Raw genomic sequence first — 13579 nt, forward strand, 5'->3', positions numbered from 1 at the left:
GCAAACTGCGGCTCTGGAGCCACATCTGGCTCTTTGGTCTCTCACTTGTGGATCTCTTTGGAAAAAAATGTAGAAATTATTTATTTATTTTACTTATTTTTTTTAGATATAATATTATTTAAATGAATCAATGATTTAGAAAAAATAATAATTAAATATTCCAAAAATGTCAGCATCCCCAATGTTTAAGAGACGAAAAGTAGACAATGTTAATAAAAATTACTTTAAAATGTCCAAAAAAGTGAACATAAAATGTCCAAAAAGGAAGCTGACAAGCTGAAAATTAGCATAAAATGTCAGAGTTTGAATTTTTAAAGAAAAGCCAGAAAAGAAACCGTTCAAATAAAATGGCCAAAAACTAAAGAAAAAAAGGCACAAAATTACAATAAATGTCTTTGGTCTGATTTTTTATTTTTTTATTTTAAGCCAGAAAAGATAATATAATGTTCAATAAGTAACTATAGAATGTCCAAAAACAAAAAAAGAAATCCCAACAATTACCATAAAATATCCACAAAGTTGCCAAAAATGCCAGAAAATGCATAACAAAAAAAGTCCGAAAAAGTTGTTGTTGTTTTTTTTTACAAAAACATGAAATGTCTACAAAAAAAAAGGAGAGGTAGAACATTTTGATATGTACATAAAATTGCCCAAAATGTCAGAAATTTGACAAAAGGGGAGAAAAGTCTAAACATTTATGGAAAACAAAGTCTGAAAATCCCCACCCCACCCAAAAAACGAAAGATGGAAGGTAGAAGAAAATTAATCTATTCTCTACATATTGGATGCTGCAAATTTTTCTCTTACGGTGCAGTTCTGATTCGCACTTAGACCCTCCTTCGGTTTTAGACTAACACCAACATACTGTTTCCTTCACCACAATCTTCAAATGTTTTTGCGGCCAGACACATTTTTAGTTATTTATTTGGCCTAAAATGACAGGAAAGTTTGCTGACCCCTGACATAAACTGATGCACTTCATTTGCCTCCTGACATTGTGTTTTGTCTTTGCGTACAGGTTCAGACGGACAATCCAATCTGTGATTTCTGGAAGCGAGACGGCGCGCTGACCTGGACCACCGCAGACCAACCGTATCAAAGCGATTCTGATTGTGAGGAGCAGGATTCTTATTCCTACAAGGTAGCCAAAACAATAACCACACGGTTTTCTCCATCTAGAAACACCAAAGCTTCCGTTGTATGTAGGGAGAAACGCATCACATGTTGACCCAGTTAACAGACGATGGCAGCTTACCGGGGGTGCAAACAGGCCACGACAAAACTCGCCAAACCGCAGCACGAAAAAACCCATTTGATGCGAGTACATCTCCATAACAAAAGCAGCCGCGCAGCCATGACACATTACTTGAATACCAATTAGCAATATGTGTGTCAGCTTTAATAGAAGACTGTCATGAATGTCACGTGCGACTTTTCAAAGCTTCGCAGGGCAACTAATCAACTCCCAAAGCGTGTGCAAAGTGACGACTTAGAGGTGAGAGTGTTAAAATGCTGGGAGGGGGGGGGGGAGGGGTGGGGGCAGATCTTAATGAGTAACATAAAAGCACATCTGACCAGAACCGACGTCCACAAACCACTCAATTATACTTGCCTTGAAAAATAGTTCATTATTCAAAATCCTCCCCCGCGAGTTCTTTCCAACAATATATTTTTCATCCCAATATTGTTTTGACCTCAACTTTGCGAAGAAGCAGTGAGAGCAACTCTTGCCTCAGAGAACATTTTCAAAGCTGCGCATACTTCAAAACCATTGTTGCATTCCACGTTCTTCTCCGTAAGCGTTCTTCCTCTGTGCTCAGTCTTGATTTCGAAAGACAAAAGAGGGAGCTCGTTGCATTCGGACGATAAGATATTTAATGTTTAATGTTGCTACTTTCGGATCTTCAGAATGTTCTCAGGATCTGCTTTCCCATTTCATGCGGTCTGTTTTGTTGCTCTCTATTCCTGTATTACTTGCGTGGTTGTTGGCTGTGAGACCTTAAATGTTCAGTACTGTCTCTTTAATAGAAACTTTCTGGATATTGCATATTAAATATTCATGTGTGGACTACTTCTGTTTTTCTTAAAGCCTTTTTATACGTTCTGGTCGTATGGCTTGCTAATTTACTTGAGACCGTCTTTTGTTAATTAATGAAGGACTAATCCTCGATTGCAACATAATTCAGGGTTTATACACAGTTTTACTATTTTTTTTAAAAAAAAAAATTTCTGGAGAGCTCAGTTCATTCGGTAATTTTACCGATTTGACATGTCATCATCATTGCTCTCTCTTTTATTTATTTATTTATTTTTATTTTGTACGTGCGTGCGTGTGAGTGTGTATTCACTAGTTCCCCTAAAACCTATTAAAAAAAATCCCATTTTCCCCACAGTTTTACTATTAACACATTCACTCCCAGCCATTTTCACAGAAGCAATCCCCTTCGCTCCCGGCTGTTTGACTGGATTTTGACAGATTTTGCAAGGCCCACAGAATTTTGTGTTCTATTACTATAAAAACATGGAACCCATCAAATGAAAGATAAAAGTCTCTTCTTTCCTCGGGAAAAAAAAGTATATTTCGATCCGTTTCCGTTTTGCAGTAATTAGCATTCAAATATAGCCAAGTTCAATCATTATTCCCAAATCTATTTAGAATTTTGAGTAATTTAGTTTTTTTTTTTTACCCTGGTTCATTTACCTATGCTCTGCTGCCACCTGATGGCCGTTTGTGTAATAACTGCCATTTCTTCAACCGTTCTTTGCAGATGAGATGCTGCATCAAAGCCTTCTGTATGCTCTAGCATTTAAAAAAAAAAAAACACACACACAAAAACGTATAAATGCGTCTTTGGGACACGTCAAACATTTCAAATATATTAACAAATTTATAAATTTTTGGGAGCAAATGAGTTAATTGCAAGCGTGCTCTTCTGCTGCTGCCAAATTATACCTTCACTTTCCAGCAACTTGACCATTGTGTGTTACTTAGCACACCTGAATACCTTGGATGTCATATAAAGCAGAATATAAAATTATCAGTTCAGCGAGGTCGATTTACTATAGTATAGTAAAGGCTCACGTTCCAATTTGCTCATTTCTACATTTGGATGGCTACTTGCATAAGATCCTCCAACATGGTGTAATGGTGTCTCAAGTAAATAAACTCACGAGCAAATGTGATCCAATGCAAAAGGTGCATCAAAAAACCCTTCAAGATAATAAGACTCGGAATTGATTTGAGCGTAGTGGTGGTGTGCGTCATTCTGAAACGCGCCTAGTAATGTTATTGAGATGTGAGTGGTTAGATATATTTGTAACTGCTTTGGCTTTCATTTTGGGCAGGTGTATCTAAGAAAGGGATTGTGTGAATTTTAGTGTGTGGTGCAATTTAGATCTAATTTATTTTCCTACAATGAGTCTTATATATATACATATACATATATACTGCTGACTTAGCAATATGTCACCCTATTGTTAGCAACTACCCTGGCAGGCGATTTAGTTTTATAGGACCAGTTTTGGAATCCAATTTAAACACTTTTTATTTACTGTATCGCTAAACAATTAATACAGGATTTTTTTTTGTTATACTTCCCTCTTATTGCCCCCACAAGTCATTGTAAATCTGAAATGCAGGAATGCTCAGAACATTCCTACTTTTAATAAGCTCCAAAATAGGTCATACATTCAAGGTACTAGACTTTGCTGGCAGAGCAATTTTTTTTTTAATTTAAGACTGTAGAGCAAATGAAGGCGTATGAAAAGTGTGTCCATGCCAAACCTTGCTGTGGAAAACATCAACAAGCAAAACAGCATTAGCTTGGATTAAGACTTGAGAATGTGGAATGTGTTGATATTAAACAGGTTCAACTGGCCTTTTCGCCATTTTGTGCGGGAAAATATTGAGATTCCCATGACAGGGGAAATATGTCAAGATATATGACGGCTTCCTTTGAATCTCTGACCTTTACACCGGAAAAGTCACTGGATCATTCAAGGCAATAACTGATGTAAATGTCATGGTACCCTGCTTCCTTATTGTTGTTCACTGGGATGTGAACCTCCGTATGAAAGTAACGGCGCGGCATGGCGACGTCCTCTAGGGGCCATGAATGTTTTTATGAACTTTCATAACAATCCATTGCACAGTCGCTGAGTTATTTCAGTCTGAGGCAAAAAAAAAAAAAAGAGCCGACAAGGCTGCTGGACAAAATGACAGAAACCAAAATTAAAAGATCTATTCTGCTGCATTTCTGTGTGGCTTGACTTGCCAGCTGACAGTGACTTTTTGCAGGGAGTTCAGCCTAGTGGAAAATGTTCTTTCCTTTGTGGACTCTTCCAATCATCCTCCCGTTGACATTCCTATCAACCTCTCTCTTGCCCTCTTATTCCTAGCTAAGCCAGCCAAATCGCTGTCCCGACATGCTGTTCTTCCTTTGCAACATGCTAGCCGGACGTCTGAGGACTCTCTACTGGACCACCGTTTTCCTGGACCATCTACACGCACCTGTGCCAGGTTTAGTTTTTTTTTTTTTTTGCCATTGATCTACGAGTTCAACAATTCATCAAAAAATATTCTATGTTCAATGTCACTCCCAGTTAAATTTTATGGCCTAAACATGAAACAAAAAGGATTACACTTTGTGTTTTTAAAACAACCACATAGCTTTGCGGTAGGAAATAGCGCTTAGCTTAATGCTAACATAGACGGATAGTCTATGTTGCTAATGTTATAGTGTTCTATCCTTTTAAGCAATGGTTATTTACTCTAAGGTGTATTTTCTTTATCCTCTGCTAAAACTGCAGCTTAGTGAGCTTGGTTGTGATTGTCTGATTTGTCTCTATGTATATCAATATGTCTGATTATATTGAGGCCAAGCAGTTCACACCAGAAAAGACACCCAATCGCAAAGAATTATGCTGCACAAATTGTTTAATTCTTGACATTCCATTTTATTATGCAATTAGTTTACTCTGTCTATGTAGTAAAATATTATAGAGTGCTATTTTCCCTATATATATATACAAAAAATAGATTCTCATAAGAATCGCAATTCTCATTTAGCTTGATTCAGAATCGATTTTAAATGTCCCAAAATCGATTTTATTTAAATAATTTTATACTCTCTTCCCTTTGTTTGTGTGTGCCTTTATTGGGAGCGCGCTGTTCATGTTGTACCCGATTTGGCCACTTAGGGGCAGTGTGGTTCCACGCGGTCTGATACACTGTTAAGTTGCAGCCACGTTAGAGATTAGAAGGAAAAAGTCACGCTCAAGTTATTCCAATAAAAGTTGTTTTTTTGCAGCGTGGAGCCCTTCTTTTGAGTGATAAAAGTGCCGCGAATAGCTCGCTAATTAGCATTAGCGAGTCAGACTGGAGTAGATCATTACGATTCCTTGAACATCTATCAATTGAAGCAAAAATCATTGTGAATCAAATCATTTTGATTAAAAAATTGTTCCTACTCGAAAATCGATTCAGAATCGAATCGCACACCCAAAAATCGGAATTGAATCGAATCGTGAGACATTCAAAGATTCCCACCCCTAATATATATATACATATATATTAATTTTATTACACAGCTGGAACAGATTAATGCCATTTTCATTCATTTCAATGGGTAAAGATTAGGATATGATTGTTGAATGATGAGCGCGGTCATGGACCGACTCTAATTTGTCAAGGTACTACTGTAAAAAGTAAGTCTGCAAAGTCATTTACGTTTAGCATGGACGCTAGCAAGCTCACTTAATGGCCGCACACATTAAAATTCCTTCTGCACGTGTGTGTGTCACCATGTCCGCCACACACCATTGCAGTTAACAGAAGGACACCATTTGTTATCATTAGGTGTAATTATAGAGTGGTTAACTGGTTTACACTCGTAAAACCGTTTAAAATGTTCAAGTATGATGCATGAAGTCAACTCACCTTCAGCCTTTCCTAAGTCGCTACACCTATCATGAGTTTTTTTTTTTTTTTAACAAATGTATGACCCATACATTAAATACACACAAGTTCCATGAAATACAAGTGACCCGACATTTGACATTTGTATGGTCACAGTGAACTCGACTCACGTCACAACAAGCAGCAGCTGGCAGATATTGAAAAATTCATCAAAAAAGAGCCTTCAAGCTGTTTATCACCGTTGACATTGACAGTCAAACATAAAACAATGAGAATTACTTACACTTTGTGTTTTCTAAACAAACACATTGCTTCAGCTTTGCCTTAGACAGTCCGCTTAGCTTAATGCTAACAATGCAAAACACCATAGACAGGCTAACGAATAGCAGGCTGTGTGAGAACCCTTTAAGAAATTCAACAAAAAGACAGTAGCAACCAGTGTTCATTTTGACAAGACATTTTTATTTAGTTCGTTATAGTCTTTTGACTAAAATTAAAGTCTTAGTCATAATTTAGCCATCTGATTGTATTTTAGTTTTAATCCAATTTTAATTGACGAAAAAAGAACAATTTTAGTCGACTAAATTGACAGTTAAGTCAATATATATTTTTTTAACTTTTATACAAAAAAATTATAACACCTATTTGTAACTGTAATTTAACACGCAAAACACATTTAATAAAACTGTCTTTTTATTGTTTCAACGAAATATGTTGAACTAACAATAATATAAATTAGTTTTCACCTAAATAAAAAAAAGTGGGGGCAGATTAATGGCATTTCCATATATTTCAATAGCGGAAGATGATTTGTAATGCCACTGAGCGATGATAGTTTGACTCTGGATCAGCTCCATTCAGTTTGTATTATTTACAATAAGGAGAGGTGCTTTAAAATAGGAACAAATCAGTGGTTGACTTGGACCACATAGAGAAGGGTGTTCAAACTTTGAGGTTTAACTCTATTAGCATTAGAGATAGACCGATATGCTTTTTCCAGGGCTGATACCGATTATCTCTAGTCAGGGAGGCCGATAACCGATATTTGAAGCCGATATATATTTGAAGGAAAAAAAAGTTGGGTGTCAAAATTTTTAATAATAAAAATCTGCTTAAATGCCTTCAAGAACACGTTTATTAAACAGCTTTTGTGATTTGCAACATGTTAAAGCTTTTTTGTTTGCCATCAGCGATGGCACCAACTATGATGTGGCTTCCGCACACTAACTCCCAAATAGCCGCTAATTTGCGGGCTAACTGTTAGCTCGCGGGCTAACCATTCACCCACACGCTAACCCTGGGATAACTCCCAAATAGCCGCTAAAAAACGGCTATTAGGTTAGCCCGCGAGCTAACCTAATAGCCGTTAATTTGCCCACTAGCCAGTTAGCTCACGGGCTAATAGCCGCTAATTCACGAGTGAACAGTTCCCGCACGCTAACTCCCAAATAGCTGCTAATTCTCGATCTGTTAGCTCGCGGGCTAACCGTTCACCCACATGCTAACCCCAGGATAACTCCCAAATAGCCGCTAAAAAACGGCTATTAGGTTAGCCCGCGAGCTAACCTAATAGCCGTTAATTTGCCCACTAGCCAGTTAGCTCACGGCCTAATAGCCGCTAATTCGCGAGTGAACAGTTAGCTCACGGGCTAACCATTCACCCGCACGCTAACTCCCAAATAGCTGCTAATTCTCGAGCTATTAGCTCGCGGGCTAACCGTTCACCCACACGCTAACTCTAGGATAACTCCCAAATAGCCGCTAAAAAACGGCTATTAGGTTAGCCCGCGAGCTAACCTAATAGCCGTTAATTTGCCCACTAGCCAGTTAGCTCACGGGCTAATAGCCGCTAATTCGCGAGTGAACAGTTAGCTCGCGGGCTAACCATTCACCCGCACGCTAACTCCCAAATGGCTGCTAATTCTCGAGCTGTTAGCTCGCGGGCTAACCGTTCACCCACACGCTAACTCCAGGATCACTCCCAAATAGCCGCTAAAAAACAGCTGTTAGATAATTGCTGCTTATTTGCTGTTAGCACTGATGGTGCTGTGTGGAGTCAACAGCCGCTGAATCAGAGCAGACGGAGGAGAAAAGTGCCCGTCGGAGCAAAAATAACATTTTTTAATATCCGCCTTTAAAACAAAAGAGGCCGATATTCATAAAAAGCTGAATATCGGCCGGGCCGATTATCTGTCTATCCCTAATTAACATGTCTTTCGACATTTTTTTTTTTATATATAGCCTCTAGTGAACAATAAATGACTTGTTCCGACTGTTTATAACATACATTTGAATAACCCTCCTGTCTTCTCTTGGGCAGAAAGTGATTTTGTGACTCAGCTGTGCTCACATCTGTATGATACAGCAAACAAGAAGAAACAGCACTACGGTGAGACACAAAATAGAAAACACCTCCGCATACTGCCTGATTGAAACCACTCAACGTTACACAATGTACAAATTTGAGCGGTCCCACCGCTAATGGCTTTGTTCCATTATTCCGACCTGTTATTTCCTTTATTGGATATATGTCTGTTCTTTTGAACGATGCGTGCCTTTGTGTGCTATCTCGCAGAGAGCTGCTCACAGAAGGCGGCTCACGCTGCAGTCGGAACACTAATCGACCTGGGGGTGAGTGACAGGCTTTAAATATGCATAAATGCGTGTGTCCAATGTATATTACACCATCAAATCGATATCTATGGCATCACATCAAGTTACTAAAACAACTCTTTATTGCCCTTCCGGAGTCATGCGAATATTGCGATAAAAGAGCCGTTCAACTTTCCTTGGACTTTTGGTGCATGTGTCAGGGTTTTGATGGTGACCTCATCGGAATGAATAAAACAGAAACGTCGAGGCCAGATAAATGCTTGATGATCACGGTTTGAGATTCAGCGCAAGTCGGCGGGCCGCGAGAGGTCGTCTTTCAGATAGAATACCATCTTGTCTTGGCTCAACCTACGAGGTTCAAAGACGAGGAGAACGGGTTTCAGTTCAACATCTCCAATCTAAAAGAGAGCTGAAGTGAAATCTATTCTCCCGACGCCGGGCGCGGCTCGGGCACTCGTAGCATCCCATGTAGCGCATGTGCGCACATCAAAGTCTCGGAAAAAACTCTCCAATCTTCTTACGATTGACAAGTCAGCCCTTCAGCCGGTGCAGCCGTCAGTCGCGAGATGGGAAAGGCGGCCTTTAAAAATAGAGCATCATTGACCTATATATCGGAAACCACTTGAAGAGGCAATTGCTAATTTGCTTATCAGGGTCATCAGGCAGAAACAGTTGCTGTCTAAAATTGGATTCTGCTTTGAAGGGGGCATGTTATGGGAAAAATAACATTTCAATCCACTTTTCTTTTCTTTTTTTTTGTTCAATTTAAAAGCTTGGTGAAATCTTTATGGGGGGGGGTGTATATGGGCCGGTCCACTGAATTTGTGCCATCTGTGTCCCTGAGAAATAATTCGATGTAAAATAGTTTTAAGCAAAATGCCCTGATGCATATTAACTCATTCACTGCCGTTGACGGCTATAAACGTCAAAAATTCATTTGAACTATTTCTATTAGTTTAACCTTTTTTTTTCTTTCCACTTTTGTTGAAAATCTAGATTTTTTTATTGTACATTTTGTTTTGTACATAAAATTTGGGATTAATCGCGAGTTAACTAGTGAAGTCATGCGATTAGTTACGATTTAAAAACTTTAATCGCCTGACGCCCCAAATTTTTTGTAATATTTTCTTTCTTTCTTTTTTTTTATTCATTCACTGCCATTGACGGCTATAAACGTCAAAAATTAATTTGAACTATTTCTATTAGCTGAACTTTTTTTTCCACTTTTGTTAACAAGCGTATGAAAACCTAGAATTTTTTTACTGTACATTTAGAACATAGAATTTGAGATTAATCGTGAGTTAACAAGTGAAGTCATGTGATTAATTACAATTCAAAAAATGTAATCACCTCTTGCCCCTAATTTTTAATAATCTTTTTTTTAATGAATTTATGGCAGTGAATGAGTTAAATACTGTATATATATATATATATATATATATATATATATATATATAATTTATTTATTTATTTAAGCTACTTTAAAGAAATTTGTTGCCTGTCCCTTCCTCAATTAGATTTTACTAATGAATCCACTTTTTATCAATGTTATATTTTAGAGATAGACCGATACGTTTTTTTCAGGGCCGATATCGATTATTAGTAGTCAAGGATGCAGATAAATAATATTTGGAGCTGATGCGCATTTTCAGCAAAAGGGAAAATATTGGCATCAAATTCAAAACATTAAAAAATACAAACTCCAGCTCGTTTTTGGAGTCTTTTGTTTTACAAATCTAACAAAAAGTTGAGGAATCTTAGCATGTCTTCAAAAGTTCAATAAAAACTTAAGTAAATAACTCCCTATTGTTTGCTACGGTAAATGAAGTTTTTTAAAATTTCAAAATATCTTAAGTGTAAAAATTTAACTCATCTAATTTTCATTTCAAACAAAGACAGAAGGTGCAGATAGTTCCCAGGGTCAGAAGCTTCTATGAAAATTTTAATAATTAGTTCCCTTGAACCCCCCCTAAACACTTTTTTAAATGGATTTATTATCAGCCGTATGAGTCCTCAAAATGGCCGATGCCAATATTCGTCAAAATGCTGAATATCGGCGCAGATAATCGGCCAGCCAATAATCGGTCCATTCCTATTATATTTTGTACATATTTTTTGCTGCTCTTTAATTCAACTCTTAAGATTTTATATATTTCAAATAAATACTTTGAAAGGATTATTTGTGACGCATAAAGGTAGAAAATCCGGCATTCAACACTTCTGGTCTTACTGCGTGTGTTGGGCTGTAGCAATCTCACCTGCAGGGCACTAACACACATTAAGATTCTCAACCACCATTGATATCGAAAGAATTTCTCTTGAGGCAGAAATCTTGATCTTGATCACATGTGATCTCTAAGAAAAACAACCCACGGTCTTAGATATGAACTTTAAAAACTATTGGGTCAAAAATAACTCGAAATGTTGTTGTTATGCACAAAATGGTCAGAAAGTATCGTGTCTGTTTCTTTTTAACACAAATCGGGGTATTTTTGACCCAACTGTTTTTAATGTACTGTATGCCGATGTTTACCTGAGTCTTTCTGAAAAGGACCGGAGGTGTGACTGTTGACAAATGATGATGGAAAATCACTTTGGAAAATATTTCTTGTCGTCTGGGGAACCCACATTTATAGTCTTAAATATTTCTTCAGAAATTGCACATTTTCTAGTTAATATTTAAGATTGTCCGCCTGACCCGTTTCAGACCCCCGTTATCAGGACAAATCCACTCTTAACACACCTCAGACCGCAGAATCATCCAATAGGGCAATCTCGTTTCACGTTCCTTGGTCGGAAAGAGGCGAAATCAGGACAAAAAAAAAGTACCTTTAAATTGCGAGAAAAAATTTTTGCATACTTATTAATATGTCTCCTTCCAAAAATGCTTTTATCGATGCGTTCTTCATGTTAAATAAATGTGAAAGCATTTTGACAATCGTTTCTTATTGTATCCCACTAGGGAGATATTAAGGATGCATATTGGTGCGTGCGACCCTGTGAGTGGCACATAGCTTCTTCTCTGCCAGAGAGATTACAGCCTCAAGATTGAAAATTTGATTTGAATAAAATATTAGATATTAAAAAATTTATTAGAGGCGTCAGAAGAAGGGCTTTAGGCGGAATATCAACAGCAGAATGTTCTAGTGTCGGACCTCAATGGATTGTTCCACTGTACCTAATAAAGTGGTCAGTCAGTGTAGGTATAAAAAATAAAAAATAAAAAAAATTACGAAATAAATGGAAACTATTGTAAACCTTTGTAATTCAAATTGTATTGTTTTGTTGAACAAATGTTATGGTACATATCTGGGTTTTAAAAAAAATGGAATAATCGATTGCTGATGTCAATGTTTGTGTAACATTTAAATAATTATAACGTGTTACATTCATGAATAAACTAAATCATTTGACCAGTAATTGCCTTTATAATTAAAATGTAATATTTGTAGAGTTTTTATCATGTCCTTGACATTTACGAAAAAACGATGTTCCATAATGAATCAATATCGGATTCAAATGAAGTGAATTGAATCGAATCAAAATAAACTCTTGTCAATCGAAATTGAATCAATTGAGGAAATTAGAATCGATACCCAGCACTAGTAATATAATAACACACACACATTCTGACGTGGACAATTTATTCTTCAATGAACTTAGCACAGGGAGAATATGCTAATTCCACATAGGAAAAGTTGGAGCTTAGATTTGAACCCAGAACCTCAGAACTGCTGTGTGAACAACAATGTTAAAATGATCATTTTTTTACAAGTGTCCGCACCATGTATGCGCTCCCATCAGGTCGTCACGGAGGAGAAGCGGGAAGGCCGAGTCTTCCTGGGGGTCACGCCTTTGTTCCAGTCAGCAGAAAACCGGCAGAAACTGCAGCGCTTCGTCTCTCAGTACTTCTACAATTAATATGTTAAACAGCAGCGTTGAGTGCTGCCTGTGTTTTTTTTTGGGATGCAGCTTGAGGTAGTTGGAGTCAAAACACTGTTCGCTTCTCGAGAGGCTGCACGCTGAGCTGCCAAGGGTTTTGGGGTTAATTGCTTTGAGATTCTTCACTTATGAGACATTGATTTAAAGTTTTGCCTCGGTAATAGCATTAGCATAAAGCTGCAGGAGGCGAGGATTATGGGGTTGCTGTAATCAGCTGTATGGCTCCGCCGTAGCATGATGATGCGGCGTGACCCCCCCGTGTTTACATAGTAACTGGGGCGCTTTTTGTTTGTAACCTGATCACATTTCAGCTCTTGCTTTTTTCTACTGTTTCCAAATACATTATTTCACGTTAAAGCTCATGCTAATGAGGCCCAGTTATAGTCTCATTGTTATTAAACTGCTCTCATTGGAGATTTTGGTTTTGTTTATTTTATAAAGTCTACTGGTATTTCAATAGTGTCATTATTAATTCAAAGTGGTTGCCCTTGTCATGAGTTATACTTCATAAGTCTTAGCAAAAACAAAACAAAAAAAAACACTGTGGAATCTGCCGCTGGCAGCATCAACTAGAGTTTGTAATGATACAAAAACTACAAATCCTGCATGAAACTCTACTGCCCCCCAGTGGTGCTCTGCATATACCATTCACGCTCGACTAATGCATGTGACTCATAGTGGTTGTACATTAATACAAAAGTCACGGTTCGGATCGGATTATTTTTCGGATCAGCAAGAAAAAAAAGATAAATAGTAGTTTGTCTTCATTTATTTTGTAAAACGCCTTTCCCCATTAAATAAAAAAAAAATCAATTCAAAATGTCTAATATAGCCGTTAAGGAATTAGGAACACACCATTAAATTTAATATGAGGCAGAAACATTCTTATTTTTACATGGTCCATGTGTAAAATAACAAGGTATTCATAGCTTAAAGTGGTGTTCCTATGATCTAAACAGCTGTTTGACAAAAGTGTTTTATAAAATAAATGAAGACAAAGTTGTTTTTTTATATAATAATGAAAAGACATTAACGTGCAATTTAAGGCACATTAACATGGAGAGTGAATCACAAAGTAGCCTTGGTCCAGAATATTGAAAAATAATT

The 13579-nt window shown here is 37.3% G+C and overlaps 1 protein-coding gene across 2 annotated transcripts in view; it reads left to right on the plus strand.

Annotated features, from left to right (window-relative positions):
* The window catches only part of gpat2 (glycerol-3-phosphate acyltransferase 2, mitochondrial), an 88829-nt gene that overhangs the window by 73271 nt on the left and 1979 nt on the right, over positions 1–13579 (plus strand). The window contains exons 20-24 of one of the 2 annotated variants that reach the window (XM_077561162.1): positions 1019–1141; positions 4399–4519; positions 8238–8306; positions 8493–8548; positions 12335–12435. In XM_077561162.1, coding sequence (XP_077417288.1) covers positions 1019–1141; positions 4399–4519; positions 8238–8306; positions 8493–8548; positions 12335–12435 — 470 coding nt within the window. Of the gene's footprint in view, positions 1–1018; positions 1142–4398; positions 4520–8237; positions 8307–8492; positions 8549–12334; positions 12887–13579 lie in introns of those variants that run through there. The other variant, XM_077561161.1, reaches the window with a different exon arrangement.

Source organism: Vanacampus margaritifer, chromosome 3 (assembly GCF_051991255.1).
Source record: "Vanacampus margaritifer isolate UIUO_Vmar chromosome 3, RoL_Vmar_1.0, whole genome shotgun sequence".
Taxonomy (NCBI): domain Eukaryota; kingdom Metazoa; phylum Chordata; class Actinopteri; order Syngnathiformes; family Syngnathidae; genus Vanacampus; species Vanacampus margaritifer.